Raw genomic sequence first — 20,868 nt, 5'->3', positions numbered from 1 at the left:
GGAAGGAAGTGCAGCCACACTAACTATTATTCCATAATAGTTACCAAACATTAGTAGATGTGGTTCAAGGCCTCTTCCTCAAACAGCTGGCAGTCCAATTCTGAGATACGCCATTTCACAGGGCATTTCTTGGCAATTATCCAAAAAGAAAAAAAGTACTGGCAGAAGAGTTTTTTGAACCACACTTATTTATGTCTGAAGTAGTGGCAACATTCTGGAGACAATACTTGAACTGCTTTGATTTACAATGACCATTTCCACAGACTGCTACATTACATTCAACCCTAGACTCATAATTTAGTCACAAGAGCAAATTCATAAAAGCCTTATGAATACTTCTGTAGCTTACTTCGGTAAAGTTTCTTGCTACTTTAGTTGAAGATGACTCATACTATGCATGATTTGTATTGGACAAGAACTTTCAAAAGAACTTTTTAGATGGGGCAGAGTTTATTAAGTGTGTCCAGGACGGATTCCTGTCACAGTATGTTGACAGGCTGACTAGAGGGAATGCCATATTAGATCTAGTATTTAGGTGGTTGAGCATTTGGGGGACAGTGACTACCGCTCCATAACCTTTAGAATTGTCATGGACAGGGATAGGAGCAAAGAGGACAGGAAGATATTTAATTGGGGAAGGGAAAATTATGAAGCTATAAGGCTAGAACTTGAGGGTGTAAATTGGGATGACATTTTTGAAGGGAAATGTACTATGGAGATGTGGTCGATGTTCAGGGATCTCTTGCAGGATGTTAGGGATAAATTTGTCCCAGTGAGGCAAAGAAAAAATGGCAGGTGAAGGAACCATGAGTGACAAGAGAGGTGGAACAACTAGTTAGGAAGAAGAAGGCAGCATACATAAGGTGTAAGCAGCAACGATCAGATAGGGCTCGTGAGGAATATAGAGTAGCAAGAAAGGAACTTAAGAAGGGGCTGAGGAGAGCAAGAAGGGGACATGAAAAGGCTTTGGCGAGTAGGATTAGGGAGAATCCCAAGGCTTTTTTCTCGTACGTGAAGAGCAGAAGGATGATGAGAGTAAAGGTAGGACTGATCAGAGACAAAGGTGGGAAGATGTGCCTGGAAGCTGTGGAAATGGGTGAGGTTCTCAATGAATACTTCTCTTCAATATTCACCAAGGAGAGGGGCCTTGATGACAGTGACGACAGTGTTGGTAAGGTTAATGTTCTAGAGCATGTAGATATCAAGAGAGAGGATGTGTTGGAGCTGTTAGGAAATATTAGGACAGATAAGTCCTTGGGGCCTGATGGAATTTTCCCCAGGCTGCTTCACGAGGCGAGGGAGGAGATTACTGAACCGTTGGCTAGGATCTTTGAGTCCTCGTTGTCCGCGGGAATGGTACCAGAGGATTGGAGGGTGGCAAGTGTTGTCCCCTTATTCAAAAAAGGTAGCAGGGATAGTTCAGGGAATTACAAACCAGTGAGCCTTGCGTCTGTGGTGGGCAAGCTGTTGGAAAGGATTCTAAGAGATAGGATCTATGAGCATTTAGAGAATCATGGAGTGATTAGAGACAGCCAGCATGGATTTATGAAGGGAAGATCATGTCACACAAGCCTGATAGGGTTCTTTGAGGAGGTGACCAGGATGGTTGATGAGGGTAGTGTAGTAGATGTGGTCTACATGGATTTTAGTAAGGTGTTTGACAAGGTTCCACATGGTAGGCTTCTTCAGAAGGTCATAGGGCATGGGATCCAGGGAGGCTTGGCCATGTGGATTCAGAATTGGCTTGCTTGTAGAAAGCAGAGTGTTGTGGTGGAGGGAGTGCATTCAGATTGGAGGGCTGTGACTCGTGGTGTCCCACAAGGATCGGTTCTGGGACCTCTACTTTTCGTGATATTTATTAATGACTTGGATGAGGGGGTAGAAGGGTGGGTTAGCAAGTTTGCAGACAACACAAAGGTCGGTGGCGTTGTGGATAGTGTGGAGGGCTGTCGAAGCTTGCAGAGGGATATTGATAGGATGCAGAGCTGGGCTGAGAAGTGGCAGATGGAGTTCAATCCGGAGAAGTGTGAGGTGGTACACTTTGGAAGAACAAACTCCAAGGTGGAGCACAAGGTTAATGGCAGGATTCTGGGTAGTGTGGAGGAGCAGAGGGATCTGGGGGTTCACATCCACAGATCACCGAAAGTTGCCTCACAGGTGGATAGGGTAGTTAAGAAAGCTTATGGGATGTTAGCTTTCATAAGTCGTGGGATCGAGTTTAAGAGCCGCGAGGTAATGATGCAGCTCTACAAAACTCTGGTCAGACCACACTTGGAGTACTGTGTCCAGTTCTGGTCACCTTATTATAGGAAGGATGTGGAAGCGTTGGAAAGGGTGCAGAGCAGATTTACCAGGATGCTGCCTGGATTGGAGAGTATGGATTATGAGGAGAGACTAAGAGAGCAAAGGCTTTACTCATTGGAGAGGAGGATGAGGGGAGACATGATAGAGGTGTACAAAATATTAAGAGGAATAGATAGAGTAGACAGCCAGCACCTCTTTCCCAGGGCACCAATGTTCAATACAAGAGGGCATGGCTTTAAGGTAATGGGTGGGAAGTTCAAGGGAGATATCAGAGGGAGTTTTTTCACCCAGAGAGTGGTTGGTGCATGGAATGCGCTGCCTGGGGTGGTGGTGGAGGCAGATTCGTTGGTCAAGTTCAAGAGATTGTTAGATAAGCATATGGAAGAATTTAAAATAGGGGGATATGTGGGAGGAAGGGGTTAGATAGTCTTAGGCGTGGTTTAAAGGTCGGCACAACATGGTGGGCCGAAGGGCCTGTATTGTGCTGTATTCTTCTATGGTTCTATGGTAAGTAATTAACCACAATTTTTTCTATTGGACAGAGGTTAGTAGCTTGCAGCAGTGAATCCTTGGGTGAACATTACAACAAATGTGCAACTGATAAATGGTGTGGACAGTGACAATTATCAACAAAAGAAAACAATAACCATGGTTATTAAGTAAACCTCTACATACACAATGGCAGACACAGTGAAGAAATTTCAAGTCCAAGCATTTTCCTGCTGAGTATAAACAGATTATACATTTACTATGCCTCACTTCATTTGGATATCTCTAGGTTCCTGTAAAATACTTTTAACTCACCTTAGATATCCAATTGTTTTTCTTGTTTCACATCAACCATCCCACACACTTTACCACCTTCCGCACAGACACAAGCCACACTGTTAAAAGGAAAGTTCAAGACTGGCAGTTGGGCATCACTTCTTCACACAAAGAGTGAGATGATTAATGAAGCCTTTTTGGCCAGGTGCAAAATGGAAAAAAAATAAAACATTAAAGATGAGATTTCATGCTGAAAAGTGGAGAGGGAAAATGTATATTTCTATCAGTGATGAGCTGGATGAGGTAAATGGAGTCTTCATCTATCTTTATGATGGTAATCAATGCAACATGGAAATGAGGTGTGAGGTATTCACCAAGGCTTGTGCACATTCAAGCCCCTCAAGCAATAATCATTCTTTGTTTTAAGACTGATGTAGCTAAAAAGCAACAACTATAATTCTGAGTCACTACTTTCATGGAAGACGGCAGGCTTCTCACAGCTGATCCTAAGTGCAAATTTGCAACAAATACCATCCACACAGCAACAACCATCCTTCAGTGATCTACTGGAGTGAAACCATCAGGCAACATGACAGACAAATCCTAGAATGAGGATCCTCCAATTTAACCCCAACGGACCATCCCTCAAGCAATTAATAGGGCCCATCTAATAACATTTCAATACCAGAGCAAGTGCTTTTTAATTCTCCAGGCATTCAATAATTCACATATTCAGTAAAAATTCCAATTACTTGGAGGAAACAGCGAAGGAAGAACAGGTACCCAAATTTTTTTTAGTGCCTCATCAGTTACACAGTGGTCTAAAGTGTGCCACAACCAGCGAATTATTTTTGAGATAACAGGTCCTCATTTATTATTGTATGGCAATGTGAAAATTTATGTGAAAACAGCAGGACTCAGAAGTGAAATGCAACGAATCAGTTGAAGAAGGGTTCTTAGCCAGAATATAAGAGAATTCCCTGCATTTATCTCAATAATGCCACGAAAAGTCAAACAAAAGTTAAGATCTTAAGTAAATGTATCATCTGAAAGAGAACACTTCCCAACAGTGCAACAATCCCTCAGTACTGCAAAGACTAGAGCTTGCAGTCAAATCCAGAGGAATGTTATGGGGGATGGAGGTTTCAATTAGAGGTCGGGAAGGATTTTTCTTGAAGTTTTTCCTTTTATTATTGCTGTTTATTTTTCCACACTCTTTTGCTGCTCCTCAGTTTGAGTATTACCAACTGAACAAATAATCCCTCTTACCATGCAGTTTTGAATTAAAATTCTTAAAGTGTAAAAGACAAGCTCTGAACATTCACTCTCCTTACAAGCAAAATGAAGGGGAAGGGATTTCCTTTGGATGCACTGTATAAATGCACATATAATTCAAAACCTCCTCATAGTGTTTAACTAATTTCCAACAAGCCCAGAGGAGCAATTTTTCTTGCATGAGATCCACCAAGTGATTATAATTGTGAAGAAATTTTGAGGCTAGGTGTTAAGCACTGAATACAAATTAGGCCAACGGTCCTATAAATATTGCAACGAGTACATTTTAGTGAAGTGTCATTTCAAAGAGTCAACATCAAGTCTCCTTTGTCTTATTGGTCACAGAAGTTCCCTCATCTACATGTCCAAAGTTGGCGTAAGGAAACCACTGCCCCATGCTCAGGAGACTTGAAGTGCATGACTCAATCCCATTCTCTGGTCCCCCACTGCCACTAAGTCTTCTTACACAGACAATCAGAAAGGGAGAAAGGAAAAACAGAATTTGAGGGAAAAAAATCTTGATAATTCCTCTCCACGTACTCGGACAACCGAAACTAAGTGCTAAATTCACAGGAGTTTCAATTCCCTCGAAGGTGAGTAGAACAATATAAGTGTTAAATTCTCAACTCATCTGTGCCAGTTCTGGAGGGTATTTTTGGAGAAGGGGTGGTATATTTCAACAGGATTTTTATTTTTTTTTATTAACCTGAGGGTTGGGATTACCAGACCCCAGAAAACCAGGCAAATAGCAGGTGGTGAGGATCCATGGCGTAACTGCCTTCACTCCACAAGAGCATGACTATTTCCTCCAAGCTCAACAACCTTACAATCACACAATGAAAGCCCCAGGCTTGACTGACCTTCACCCAGGTGAATCCAAACCCCATGACACTCCTTCCCTTGCTCCACAATAATGGATCTCATTATATCCACATATATCATTCATGTATATCATCATCTCCATGGATCTCATCCACTCTCACCTCACAATCACTATCAAACTGTGAGATATCATTCTTCATGAATGATATCTCACGGTTATCTTCTGCACAAAGGTGGAGGAAATCTAATTTCCAAAACTCCTCTCCACCCAACCTACTTTGACCACTATTAAGCTCCAAGTAGATTTCTGAGCCTAAAACATACTTCATTCCTACAGTGTGCTCAAGGATTTAGCATTTAAAGCTGGGATTAATGCACTGATGACATCTAGCAGAGTTTCAGTGCAAAGCATGCACATTGTCTTAAGAGGCTTTCTGTAATTAATGTAACATTAGTGTCACATCACGTGCATCAACAGGAGATCCTTTGGAAGAGGCAACACCGCTTTTGCAACTGCAGATGACATCCGTGTGATAAATGTAGGGCAGTAAGAGCGGACGAAGTTACTACCACCCGTGTGTATCAGAAATGCCAGCCTGTCACTTATCTGGACCTCAGCAAGCAATGGATTATAAGTGAAGTGCACCTTCATCAGCAGTGCAAATCAATGAAGAAATGACAGTGAAAGTCACATTGCTCTCAACCTCCAAGTTGATGACTACTATCAGAGAAGAGCAAAGTTTTCTTTTGCATCTCTGAGACAAGGCTCAGTCACAGGTCATTTGGTAGGACTTTCATGTTGCACTCAATGTTGTGGTTTCAGGTTCCAGAAAACCAAGTACCAAACTAAAAAGTAACAAAAAAAACTACAGATACTGAAAATCTGGAATAACAACAGAAAATCCTGGAGATACTCAGCAGTTCAGGCAGCATTTGTAGAGAGACAGAGTTAATGACTTTCCATCGATCTGAAATGTTAACTCAGTTTCTCTCTCTGCATATGCTGCCTCACCTGTTGAGTATTTCTAATGTTTTCTGCTTTATTACAGCACAGAATCTGGGCTGACACTCCAGTGCAAATGCATATCAGTGCTGCACTATTGAAGGTGTCTTCTTTCTAATGGAATGTTAAACTTGTGGGTAACAAATTTATTTTACTTTTGGTGGAGGGGGGTGTGGTGCCAGATTGACAACTCAAAACATCTTTAGCAGCCACTTAACTAAAATAGTTTACATTAACCATACATAAACCAGAAACTGGTATTTGTAATCATATATTTGAAGACATGTCTAATTTCTGAATACTATCAAACAACAAATATCTAATAGCCTCCTTATTTGAAACTCAGGGAACTATGCCTATACATTTGGCAACATAATTTGCTTTTAATTATTACTTATCAGCCTTAATAACATAGAAGTTTTGATCCAACCAGCACCTCTTCAGTGATTTAGAATTTAAAATATTACCTGCTTTATGAAGTAGCTTCATCATTAAAACAATGCAATTTACCATTGGATGCCTTCTCAGGATTAATATGCTGTGTTGCCTTGTACCTGAGAGAACATTTTGGGAATGTCAGTCTTTATTTTTGAATTTGCCAGGTGCACTACTGCTTGAAGATTACCTGTGACCCAGCGGCATTGTTTTGATTTACTGAGATTCAGTGAAGAAAAATAATTCTTGCAGATGAATCCACTGCCAACAAGGCAAGTAAACTTAATGACCCCATACCATAAGCTTTAGATACTTTTCTGAATCAAGACAACTCCAGTGTAGTTCCTTTGCTGTGAAGCAAGACAGAGCCCTGCAGGACAATAGGTTCAAGTTGTATACACAATTCTACTTCTTCTTCTCCCTTTTTCTTCTCTCTGTCTGCCTCCATCTGTCATTCGCCTGCCACTGTCTCCCAACTCCACATCCGCTTCCCTCCCCTACCTGGCACTACCTGTCTGTCATGTTACACCCCTCTTCAGTCCACCAATCACCTCGGACTCCTTTCTCGCCACTCCCCTTCTCCTCTTCATACTGGCCATCTCGCCTCTCCACTCTCAGTCCTGATGCAGGTTTTTGACCCAAAACGTCAACAAGATGAAAGAGAATCCCAAGGATTTCTTTTGCTATATTAAGAGCAAAAGTGTAGCAAGGGACAAAATTGGTCCTCTTGAAGATCAGCATGGTCATCTATGCATGGAGCCGAAAGAGATGGGGGAGATTTTAAATGAATTTTTTGCATCTGTATTTACTCTGGAGACAGACACAAAGATTATAGAACTGAGGCAGAAGAGTAGTGAGGTTATGGACTGTATCTGCATTATGGAAGAGGAGGTGCTGGCTATCTTGAGGTGAGTGAAGGTGGATGAATCCCCAAGGCCTGACAAGGTGTCCCCTTGGACCTTGTGGTAGGCTAGTGCAGAAATTGAGGGGGCTCTGGCAGAGAAATTTAAAACGTCCTTAGCCACAGGTGAGGTGCCGAAGGACTGAAGGATAGTTAATGTTGTTCTGTTGTTCAAGGAAGGTTCTAAGAATAAGCCTGGAAACTATAGGCCAGTGAACCTGATGTCAGTCATGGGTAAGTGATTGGAAGGTATTCTAAGGGACAGGATATATGTATTTGGATAGACAGGGCCTGATTTGGGATAGTCAACATGGCTTTGTGTGTGGTAGGTCATGTCTAACCAATCTTATAGAGCTTTTCGAGGAGGTTACAAGGAAGGTTGATCAGGGAGGGTGGTGGACATTGTCTACATGGCCTTGCTAGCCTTTGACAAAGTCCCAGATGGGAGGCTGGTCCAGAAGGTTAGGTCGCTTGGTATTCAGGATGAAGTAGTCAATTGGATTCAACATTGGCTTAGCAGGAGAAGCCAGAGACGGTAGCAGATGGTTGTCTCTCTGACTGGAGGCCTGTGACCAGTGGTGTGTGCAGGGATTGGTGTTGGGTCCGTTGTTGTTTATCATCTATATTAATAATTTAGATGACAATGTGGTAAACTGGATCAGCAAATTTGCAGATGACACCAAGATTGGGGGTGTAGTGGATAGTGAGGAAGGCTATCAAAGCTTGCAAAGTGATCTTGACCAGCTAGGAAAATAGGCTGAAAAATGGCAGATGGAATTTAATGCAGACAAATGTGAGGTGTTGCACTTTGGGAGGACAAACCAGGGTAAGACTTACACAGTGAATGGTAAGGCTCTGAGGTGTGCGGTACAACAAAGGGACCTGGGAATACAGATTCATAGTTCCTTGAAAGTAGCGTCACATGTAGATAGGGTCATAAAGAGGGCTTTTGACACTTTGGCCTTCATAAATTAGGGCACTGAATACAGGAGCTGGGATGTTATGTTGAAGTTGTATAGGACGTTGGTGAGGCCGAGTTTAGAGTACTGTGTGCAGTTCTGGTCACCTACCTACAGGAAAGATATCAATAAGCCTGAAAGAGTGCAGAGAAAATTTACAAGGATGTTGCTGGGCCTTGAGGACCCGAGTTATAGGAAAAGGTTGAATAGGTCTTTATTCCCTGGAGCACAGGAGAATGAGGGGAGATGTTATAGAAGTAGACAAAATTATGAGAGGTATAGATAGGGTAAGTAAATGCAGGCTTTTTCCCCTAACATTGAGTGAGACTAGAACTAGAGGTCGTAAGTTTAGGGTGAAAGGTGAAATATTTAAAGGGAATCTGAGGGGAAACTTCTTCACTCAGAGGGTGGTGCGGGTGTGGAACGAGCTGCCAGCGGAAGTGGTGGACGCGGGGTTCAATTGTAACACTTGAGAAGTTGGATAGGTGCACGGATGGGAGGGGTTTGGAGGACTATGGTCCGGGTGCAGGTAGATGGGACTAGATCAGGTCGGCATGGACTAGATGAGCCGAAGAACCCGTTTCTGTGCTGTAGTGCTCTATGACTCCTTTTGTCCCACAGATGCTACTCGACCCGCTGAGTTCTTCCAGCAGATTGTTTTTTGCTCCACTTCTTTTGGGATTGGCTGAAATGGGCTCAATGAACAACATCAGTTTATCTGCGTCTGTTAATGTCTGAGAATTGCTGCACAAGTGAATAGTGTGGATTCCCCACCATTTCATACCAGAGCCCAGGACACACTTGCTGACATATAGGGAATGTAGCCATTAACTTGCTGCCACTGTGTCTTGCAATAATTTCAGTTAGCCTAAAGAAGATCTGCATTGGCCTTTGTGGTCAGACACAAGCTGCTCGCTTGCCTGCAGCTGAACATTCAGATCAATGCAACTGTCAGAAGGGAAAGCCAAGGCCACAAAGCCAGTAACGTTCTTCAGGTGGGCCAAAGTTTCTTCTCCACCCCCAGGAAAGCTTTGATTTCCTGCAGCAGGAGTGCAAACCTTTTCAAGACTTCAGCCCTGATAAGCCACTTCACTTCTGTCTGATAAATTACATCACTGTCAGTTTCAAAGAAAATGACACCAAGTACATGGTTAAGATTTCAAAGTTGGCCACAGACACAGCATTCATCACATGTACAAAAATCAGTATTTTTGCCATCCAGATGTCACTGGTGTGATTCTGGACAAGCTGCTCCCCTCAATTATCCAGATACTGCTTGAGATGTACTGTCCTCATCTGTTATTGATGGCACACTGTCAAAATGCCCAGCAGTTTTTTCCCACTCCAAACCCAAAGACTTAGTTTTATCCCACAGAGTGATGAGCAAGTTTTTCACCCATGAAAAGATGGCTGTCCTAAAAGTCTTCCCTAACATCAAACTGATTCATTGTACTACACAAAAGTGCCACCATCTGAGCCTCATCTGCTGCCAAGGAAGGATACATAAAACCTTTTCACCACATTATCCAGCTGGCATAAAATGTAAATTCCCAAGAATAACTGTAAAATGTAAATTCCAATTCCACCTGATGTTTTAGAACCTTAGTTAGACGCAACTCCTCACATGCTACTAACTGGCAGCCCTTCACAAAATCTCCATTGGTTACAGGGCAAGATGTTTTGGAAATTAAAGAATTAACTTCACAGCTTACCTCTGGGATGGCTCCTGATTCTCTCTGCACCTTGTGGAAGACATCACACAGGGCAGGGGACAGTTGGGTAAGAGCTATACTTTTATTTTCTTTGCCCTGTTGGCCTGTGAATTCGTTAAAACTGGAAGGTTCATTGATGTTATGCCACTGAATGGATTTCTTTTTGTTCTGCAGCTTTGCCTTTACAAATAAAGCATGTATTACAACCAGGCAGAATTTTTACACAAACCTCTTGGAAGCTTTGTTGCTCTTATTGCTTGCTTTTTTTCTCCGCTACAAGTCTCTTCTGTGCTCATTTAAGGGCTTGTTGACCTTACCATCTCCCGTTCTTTAACACCTCATCTCTATTGCTCCTTCTTCACCGCCTTGCTCACTGTCCTACTCTGCCGTGGACCTTCATGTCTCCCGCGTTCTTGGTGTAGTACACAGGAACTCGGAGCCACTGATGTAAGCCATATACCGTGCAACACAAGTTTTAAATCACCCAACTGGATCACACAAATGTAAACCCTTTCTCTTGACTAATTAGCAATGAACAATTAAGCAATTGGACCTTGTGGAGCCCCGGAATCAGACCAGACAGAAGCATCGCCCTGATGCTGAATCAAGGCTCAGATTCTCAGGCGGATGTAGACAATTTAAAGAATTATCTTCAGGAAGACCTGTGGACTTAACCCGGTGCTTGTCCAACATCATCAGAAAAACAGATTATTTGGTCCTTTTTACATCCTGTTGAAGTCTGTTGTTCACCAAAGTTCTATGACAATTGAGACCATATATTAAAATGACTTATTATCATCTGCAATACGTTTATCATGTACTGATGAGAGGAACCCAAGTTTGTTTTGTTGCTCAATCTTCCCATTACACTGCGTTCTAGCTTCAAGCAGGGACACATCTCCTGATACCAGCCATGTGACACTGCCCGATTACCACCAGTATTGGTCACACCCAATGACCTTTTAGACAAAGTGGCAGGAAAAGTTACAGAAATTCTAGTGCCATTTTCTGAGAAATTCAAGGGTTGCACAATTGTTCCAGAGTCTATAATTTCTCAGAAAATGCACCATTGGCCTTTCTTCTGTAAAGACACACCACTCATTCACGGTGCCTTGCAGCTTCCCGCCCTAACTTTGGGTTTTAACAAAGCGTGTTTTTCTCTGCTGCTTCTTCCAGCTCCGTTCCTTCTGTAACTCTTTTCTCTACACTGCATGTGTCATTGTTACATCTGCCTGATGTTGGGTCAGTTCTGCAAATTAATCATGTCACAAAAACCTGACAACTGTCACTCATTCACTCAGTCAAGTGTCTTGGTATTGTTAAAAAGAATCTTTTGATGTCAATCTCACTGATTGTAAATGTCACTCTTGGTGAAAACTCTCTTGTGTTCTTGTGGCTTTCAAAACATTATTACCTGGTGTGTAGCAGAGGTCCGACAATTCCACAGGTAATTTCAATGTAAGTACCCAATGTCACTCTATATTAAGGGCACCAAACTAGTGCAATCAGGGGCTCCTTTGCTGCAAAGCTGATTTCAAATCAATCGGTACTATTCAGTATTTTGTTTATTCACAGTTCCAGGTGGCAATGATACTGCATTAGTTGGTTTTGAATATGATGGCTCTAATGTGCTGTCCCACTATATCATATACAAAGAGGTTCTTACAACAAATTTCAGGCATAACCTGACCACGTTACAGGTGAAATAGCTCCAGAGCTGCCTCTCTGCTGACCCAGATACCAAGTAGAAAACAATCTACACTCACAGCCAAACACATTCAAGGCAGCACTATGGGACTGCTGGTAGAACTGCTGTCTCACAGAACCAGAGACCTGGGTTCAATCCTGACCTCCGGTGTTGTCTGTGTGGAGATTGCACATTCTCCCCGTGATCACGAGTGTTTTCTCAGAGAGGGTATAGTCAGAGCCATTGGAACAGTAGTTTAAGATCTTCCAATAGATTCCTGCAGCTTTAGTATCTTGATTACCCAGCTGACGATACTTGACATACACCTAATCAGGGAGGAAATTAAACAGTACATGGTTCTCGGGGACAGCCATAGAACGTTCTGATTGGAAAGACAGCATTTCCTACAGAGGAAATAGGAGCAAGAATAGACCATCATAGCATGTTCCATCATTCATTAAAATCATGGCTGATTGTTCACCTCAGCACCATTTTCCAACACTATTCCCTTATCCCTTGATTCCCTTAATGCCCAGGAATCTATCGATCTCTGTTTTAAATGAACACAACGCTAATTGTTTTGCCTACACTCCAATAATCCATTTGTCTCCACTTCTTACTAAAAATCTGCAGCTCCGACCAGCATGGGCTCTCAGACCAGAGTTTCCATCAGACAGCCTTAATCGCTTTTGACAAGCTAAAACAAAAGGCAGCAACGTTGGATTATTTTACCTTGGTTCTTTGCTTAGAACTCGAACCGAATAAAATATATCTTAAAATTTTAATCATAACCCACAATGGTGGCCAAATCCAAGTTTCGGTTTAATTTTGGCAAGTTGTGTGAAACATAGCTTTTCAAGGAAAAGGTTTGCATTTAACATTCAGACAAAATCAATGTCCCAAGGAACAGAAAGAAGTAGTTTTACAACAGATTGACAGAATGCTTGGTCAAATAACATGATACTAAGCAATGAAGTGGCTGCGGCAGCCATGACTAACTAGTGCCATTTGATTAGTGTCCTGTAGGACACCAGAAGGATTCCTGGCCAATTTCAGTCACTATTAGAACTCGAAAGTGTGCATTCAGGATTTGCAATCAGAATAGTTGTTATATGAACAAATATAATAAAATGTTTAGGGGAGAAATCTCCAATTTACTCAACACAAGTTCATGGGACAACTCCTTTGTAAAAAAAAATTAGATCTGGTAAAGTAATGGTCAGCAGAACCATGTAAGTAAAACACAGTTCACAAACAGAGCCATGTACGTAATACTTTCCATATCCAAGAAAGCACAAGCAACCCATGCATGTTCGACTGAAAATCAGATTTTGAGTGATGCCTGCCATAATGTTAAAAAGTAATAAAATCAAAAAGAAAACTGTAGATGCAGTATCATTAGAAAGTAAAATGTTGCTTATTGTAAAGGCAGCCACTTTGCCTGAAATACCTTACATGTATAACTGCAACCTCTATTAAACTAACCCACTTATTATAGGCACTCATCAGGTTTAACCATGGGCTTCACATTTCCCACCACTGGATTTCCATGGGGATGTTCACAATATTCCAGATGTCACAATTTTCTAACAGCAGGAGCATTTTATCATGTAAAGAACATTGGGAACAAAGGAAAGGGAGGAAAACATTCATTCTACTGAGCAAGCAACATGATTTGGTGCAATCATGGTTGATTTGTATCTCGATTCCATTTTCTCCAGCTGAACTCCACATTATTTGTTACCTTCACAATAATTCTTCCTCAGTCTTTGAAGTTGGAATCATCCAATCATCCACAAGCTTTTTGGAGAGAGGATTCCAGTTTTCTACCAACTTGCTTGCAATGAAACTGCTTCTAAATACTGGGTCTCGAGTGGCCTGGTTCGAGCCTTAACACTGGGTTGGATCATCCATCTATAACCACTGGTGTTTATGATTTGAAGAAGAGTAGTTTGGTGCAGGGGCACGACGACTGCCAAGTCACAAGCCCTTTGATTTCCCCAGATGCCAATGCCTCACTGGGGAACTGAGCTCTTGTGCAGCTCAGAACCTCAAAGCGTTTTTGAGTTGGCAGGCAGCCTTGGCAACTGGTGATCTGGGCATTGCCTACAGGAGGCAACATCCCAGGGCTGCTCAATGCCAGGAGGCTTTTAGCTCAGTTAGGCTCAGGAAGTAATGATGCCCAGTTCACAAGTGTCCTTGGCGAGGGGGTGGTGTTTGAGACAAAGGGGGTTACATTCATTTTGGAGGATCTGAGCAAAGTGGCCAAGTGTTAACTTGCAGCAGGCAGATGTCGCATATCATAGTCATATTATTAAAACTCTTAAACCACAAGCCACGAGGGATGCTCCCAGCTTCTTCAAGACTTGAGCCAAGTATATCCCACCTTGATTTTTCAGCAAATTGCTACATGGACCAGATCCACCAAGGCAGGATCAAATTCACCCAAACCCTTGATCAGAAGATCAGTTACCTCTGCAAGACAAGTGAAGGGATAAAAGGGAAACATCGGTTGGGATTTGGTCATTAACTGAACACTTCCGCATTATGAGTGGTGCACGCAACCACAAATGAAACTTTCTTCTGTGTCGATCAGGTGTTCGAGGGATCTAAGCCAAGCACTACTCAGGACAAGCATGTTGGAAGGAGCAAGTAACAGAGGAACCATGTTGATGAGTTGCATTTCTGGCCCTGCAGACTTGCCCCAAACCCAACCCATTTCCTCAAGTTGGGATGTGACTGCATATCAGGCTCCCATGCAAGGACAGAAAAGTACCATCAGTGTCCGAAATGCCGATCAAGGTTTCAACTGAAGGCTCAACCAAGAGTTTCACCAGGGAAATATTTGCTGCAAACTGGAGAAAATGGAGACTGCGGCAAAGCTCTCTCACCCTATAAGGAGATCTCTTTACCATCACTCATCAGAGCCTTCTGCCTCCACTGTTAATCCACTGTCAGCTGCACTGTCTTCCAGTTCCATGGTTCCAAGCAATAGGAAAGAGAATTGGTCAGCAATGGCTCTGGTGCATAAGTGGGGAAGGGAAAATACAACAGAAGGTGCTCAAAATAAGAAAGTCTGACAGCACCTGTGGAGACGAGATGAGTTAACAGTACAGATCGATGACTGATTGTCAGAATTGATAGGGAAGGGAAACTCACACCAGTGCAATGCATATACTTCACCAGACTGAATTTTCCCTCATATTCTCACTCAATTTAAGCCAGGATAATTGGAGAGAAAAGCCCCATTAATTCATTTGTAAGTGACGCTGTCCAAGATCAACTTGGAAGTTTACAGCTTCAAACATTTGCAAGCACAGGTGTGGCTTTCAGTAAAATAATCAAATAAAGCAAGCAGATTGGCAGTGTTGAAAAAACTATGGACCGAGAAAGATTTTGGGGAGACTAAAAGCAGGAGGATCAAAGAAGCACAAGAGTGTCATTGGTTTCAATTTCAAAAATGAAACTGCCATGTATGGTGAAGAAATAGGAACAGTATGGCTCCTTAAATCTGCTCTGCCATTTATAGCTGATCCAAGCTTGGCCTCAGTTCCACTTTCCTGCCTGTTCACTGTAACCTTTGATTTCCTTGTGGACCAAAAATCTTACCGACTCAGCTTTGAATATACTCATTGTGGTTTTCCAATTGACGGGAACCTTTCTAAAATCTGGGAAACTTTGGAAGAAATATCTGTGGATAAGATCTTCCAAGTCACAAGGAAAAGGGCCATTAGGTCCAGAGGTCTTATCAGCCTTTAGGCCCATTTGTTTGCCTGGTAACTTTTCTCTAGAGATAGTCATTTACTGAATTCCTCGCTCCTTCCCTTTTTCCCATGGTTTTCCACTATCACTGACACACTGAGTGTCTTCCAGCATAAAGATAATTAAAAAACTATTTGTTCAAACTCTCTGTCATTTACTTTTCTCATCATTATAAATTCCCAGCGTCACACTCTGAGGAACTAACATCTACCTTTTTATATATCTGTAGGTGCTCTTACTGTCTGTTTTTACATTTCTTAACCATTTATTCTCATTTCCATTGTCTCTCTCTTTACTCATCCTTTGCTGGCCTCAAAAATTTTGCTTTCCTTTTTGCCAACCATTAGCCTTCACAAAGTTGTTTGCTTTTTTTCCAATCTGATGCCATATTAATTTTCTTGGTTAGCTACACATTGATATTTCTTCCTATAAAGCCTTTATTTTGACTTCATAGAACTGGACACTCTGCTACTTACGATATGCATTAGCAAAAGCCTCCAATATTTTTCCAGCAAAAATTCCAAAGATCCAAATCAGACCCTGCTGACAGTAATTACCAGGTAATCAATTCCAGCCACTTAATTAACTGTGCAACTGCCAGTAACAGGGAGATTGTTTACTATTGACTGACACTGCAAAAAAAAGTTCAACATTAAAATTAAATTCAAATGCAAAACTCAACTAAATCTTGGAAAGAGACCAACTGCTAAAACCTTAAAATCCACCCATTCATCCAGTTCCATGACTAGTACCCTGTACAAGCAGTACTGTGTAGAACAGTATTCAATGTGTTGGTGAAAGCCTCTTGCATTTATACAAACTCTATACTTAGCACTGCATAGAAGAGGTACTCCACAGAATTCGATTCTGCTACTTTGTACAGTATAACAATACATTGTGAATGATTCCTTGTAGATATTTGTGAACTCTCATAATTACACATATATAATTAATTATATTGTTATTTTATGTGTTCTCTATCTTTCTCTCACACACACACACACACACACACACACACACACACACACACACACACACACACACACACACACACACACACACACACTAACATCATCATGCAAAGATCAGTCGCTCGGTCTTCAGTGCATGCCAAAGAGGTCTGGATCAGGCCTTGGCCATGCCTGTTGACTGTCGAACTCAATCAGAAGTTCTGCAAGGACAGCAAAGGGGTGAAGGAACAGCATACATTGCAGCTGTAAGTAATTGGACAATAGCTGTCAACCTCTTCCAATTCCTCCAGCCAAGGTAAGGTTTCTCTATCAAGTTTATTTCTTTAAACATTTCAGATCGGCTGATCAGGTCACCCTTCAACCCTCTGTGCCCCAGTTGTTCCAATAAATCTGCAACTATTAGGCTTTTCTACATCCAGCTGGATTGAAATAGGATTCAAAGAGAGCGATGACTTTGCAAGATGCCATTTATAAATTCATCAGGTCAAACAGAAATCAATGTAAAATGACTGTCTTTCTTTGTGTTTAAGAATATTTTGCAACCATTAACAGTGTGAAACACATCTGAAGCAAGGAAGGAGAGAGAGAATAAAAGAGACAGAGAAAAACTGTTGAATCACAAAATGCCCTGCAATACTGGTGTTCCGTTCTCCTAAATTTTTCAGAAAAAAAATTAAGTAACAAATGTGTATGGATTTATTGTTGGTGCAGCTGTGGATTTACAAAATATGGCACTAGTTGTTCTGGATTTTAATCAGTCGTTTGTGTATTTTTAACGCAGAAGTCAGACTGGCTCCAAAACATACTGTGTACTATAATTTTTGTTTATTTCAATGGGCGTGGGGCTCTCTGGAGAAGGATGAATGAATCAACTCTGTTTAAATTTAACTGGCAATTGGGTGCCACTTGACAAGACATGGATAACAAAGACACTTAAATTTCATGGCACAACTTTCTTCAACAAAGATAAATGGATTGTCGGCCCACTAACCAAGGAATCTAAGCCTACTGTAAAGATGTGAACACAGTACCAAGAACGCATGCAAGGGTAACTCTTGCGTTTGGACCCCATGTTGGTCATCAGTATTGTCTATTGGGTGTTCTTTGTCCCAACTCAAGCCTTCAATGTCATGATGAGTGTTGGATCAGCTTGAGGTGCTGTGCCAAGGTTTGTTCAACATAAAGCTTTCTCAAGGAGACCATGAGCTGGTGACCTAAAAACTCCTGGAATGTTCAATTTTATGTAAAAGGCTACCATGATTTAGTAATAGCTGTTTTTATATTTTAAAATAATTCAATCTTTTTCTTCTGCCAATTTTATTTTTCAGTAAACTGAAATGTTAGTTTAGATTCCAATTTTATTTCTGTATCCACTTGCAAGAAAGGTTAGGAGTTACAACTAGGAGTGAGTTTATCAGCGAAAGGTAGAACTTTTTGCTCACTTAATCATGTTACAGTATTAAATATTTTGCACATAAAGTGACACTTCAATTAACTGTGCATAAAGGCATAAGGAGAAAGAGCTGAAGAGTTGACTGTTTCTCTCTCCAATGAATGCTGCCTGACCTACTGAGTGTTTCCAGTATTTTCTGTTTTTGAGAAGGTAAAAGTATTTGGCCAGAAAATGTAAAACACGAGTAAAACATGAAGTTTGTTAGCATAAAATTAAAAACCATTAGCATAACTTTCAAAAGAACTGGTTCAAATATGATGCTTCCTATAGCTTAAATCATACTAATACATTAATGTCAATGCAGCCTCAACTGAGGACCTGATTGGCATGGAAACCAAGAATGAAACATCAAATAGTTACAGAGCGCAGATCAGAAGTGCACCAATGGCACATTTCACTTCATTTAATCAGATACTTGATATGAATTTCGAAAGGATGGTAAATCAGATCTCTAACAATAAAAGTTGATTTAGTGTTCCATGTCACCATGGAATCTTTATCTGATCAGCTGCCATCTATAGGACATCAGATATAACAACTTATTGCACTTAAATCCCCACAGCATAAAATTTGCATCAAAATAAAGATCAACACTGGCCTTTAAAACAAAGCCAGAAACATAAAGAATGAGTTTGTTTGCTTCAGGACCACAGGGATATCAAATTTGAGAATTCAGTGATTTGAACTGTTCTGAATGATAGATAAACTTTGACCTCTTTTCAAAACAAAATCTTCCATTAACTTACGTTCATTCATCTTCTGACTTTGGAAGCAGTAAAACTCTTTATGTGTAATCAGATTGGGCAAACCTCTGAACAGGCTTCGACATAACTTGCACTCAAAGATAGTGTCCACTTCTTTCAGTAGAATGTGCTTCAATTGTGTGGTTCCTGTGTGCATAAAATAACACCCATATTCAATAACACCTCTTAAGTAAATATTTCCTTAAATTTTATATTTTAAAAGTATTATTTACTATTTTCTATGCTTTTTACAAAACTCAGCAAGAATTTAGTTTTAATTATAAATTTGTTAAACAAACACCAAATGAATATATATGGGGAAAATGGTCAAAATGCAAGACCTGTTTTTCACTGCATCTGCCTGCACCAAGATGACAATATCCTTAAAATAACCAGTTGGTTATCAAGTGAGTAAACTGAGACCAGTATAGTGAGGACCGTGACAAAAGTAGAACGAGACATTCTATGAGTCACAGAGCGAGGTGTTAAATTTATTTCTGTTCATGCTGTGGACAGTATTAGGACCTTGATATTAGTTTAGATTCCAGACAATTCTATAGTTGAGCTCCAGCAATCCAAGGTGCCTGGTCCTGCTTATAAGGGGAGCAGAAAGAAATCAATATGTGTTGTCCTACAGCTCTCACCAGCATTTTGTTCTGGAGAAAAACACTGTGATACTGGAGGAACTCAACAGGCCAGGCAGCATCTGTGGAGAAAAGCAGGTGGTCAACATTTCGGGTCAGGACAGAAGGCTTTTCTCCACGGATGCTGCCTGGCCTGCTGAGTTCCTCCAGAATTATTGTGTTTTTCATCTAGTTTCCAGCATCTGCAGTCCTTTGTTTATGATTTTGTTCTGGAGGATTGGTGTTGCAGAATCAATGGTTGTATCCCAGTGGTTGTATGTTTAGCAACATACACTGGCATTGGAGACAGTCCAAAAGAGATTTATTAGTCTAATTCCTGGGATGAGAAAGCTGTCCTGTTAATAAGGCCTAAAGAAATTAGATCCGTATACTTTGCAGTTTAGAAGAATGAGGGGTGACCTCACCGAAACATGCAAGATTCCGAGGGGACATAATTGGGTAGAGGTCAAGATGTTTCCGCTAGTGGGGGAATCTTGAATGAGGGGACATAATTACATGAAAAGAGAACAGTCATTTAAAACAGTGATTATGTAGGAACTTCTTGCAAAGTGTTGTGAACCTTCGGAGTTCTCTGCTCCTGGCTAGGTCATTGAAGGTATTGAAAGAGGAAGTGGATAAATTTTTGAAAGATTAAGGAATTAAGGGCTGTGGGGGAACTGGCACAGGAGAGGAGATGAGGCCAGGGCAGATCAGCCATGATCATATTGAGGGGATGAATGACCTACTGCTGTTCCCATTGTTTCAATATTCCACAGTGCCAAACTAATCAGCTGTCAACAATCATTGAAAGGTGGATCGGCACAAATAAACTGAAGTTCATTTTTGCTTTTAAAAAACACTTATTTCCTTTGGCAAAATACCATACCACCCACTTCCTTCTCATTTCTACTTATTGCCTTTTCTTATCCAGTCCTGGACTCATGCTGCCCCAAGTGGCCAGACACTGAATCTCATTGAAAGCCAGCACATCAGAGAACATTACACGGCCACTGAAAACAAAATATGAAAGCACCACCAATATCTCATTGGCAAGAGGTAAATTTATATTCATGCAGCTGCTATTCCTAGAAACAACTTCTACAAATAAGCAGCAATCTAAGGAATTAAGATGAAACATGGACTCCACAGAGAGGAAGATTTAACAATTTAATTTTGGACATTATGTTATCATAAAATCTCAATGTTATGCAGGAGCAGTAAATTATGTTAATAAAATTCAATTGATGTAGTAATTAAGAGAAGGCGAAGTCATTTTATTTGCATTGTTCTCACTCACTTCAATGCAATAAATCCTATGCCTCGCTTCACCTATTCTCCAATTAGCATCTTTAAGAAAAATTATGTTTATAATGGTCTGTTGTACAGATCAGTTACCAATATAGAGAGGAACATTTTTTTTACCCCGCAATTTAATTATGCAGAAAAGACAGCC

The 20,868-nt window shown here is 41.0% G+C and overlaps 1 protein-coding gene across 4 annotated transcripts in view; it reads right to left on the bottom strand.

The window, feature by feature from the left end:
• Positions 1 to 20,868, bottom strand: part of znf800a (zinc finger protein 800a) — a 100,758-nt gene that overhangs the window by 13,391 nt on the left and 66,499 nt on the right. For all 4 annotated transcript variants that reach the window (XM_052029962.1, XM_052029963.1, XM_052029965.1 and 1 more), the window contains one exon: positions 18,796 to 18,939. In XM_052029962.1, coding sequence (XP_051885922.1) covers positions 18,796 to 18,939 — 144 coding nt within the window. The remainder of the gene's footprint in view (positions 1 to 18,795; positions 18,940 to 20,868) is intronic.

Source organism: Pristis pectinata, chromosome 15 (genome assembly GCF_009764475.1).
Source record: "Pristis pectinata isolate sPriPec2 chromosome 15, sPriPec2.1.pri, whole genome shotgun sequence".
Classification (NCBI taxonomy): domain Eukaryota; kingdom Metazoa; phylum Chordata; class Chondrichthyes; order Rhinopristiformes; family Pristidae; genus Pristis; species Pristis pectinata.
Note: the sequence above shows the minus strand (reverse complement) of the source record. Positions and strands in the feature narration are given on the sequence as shown.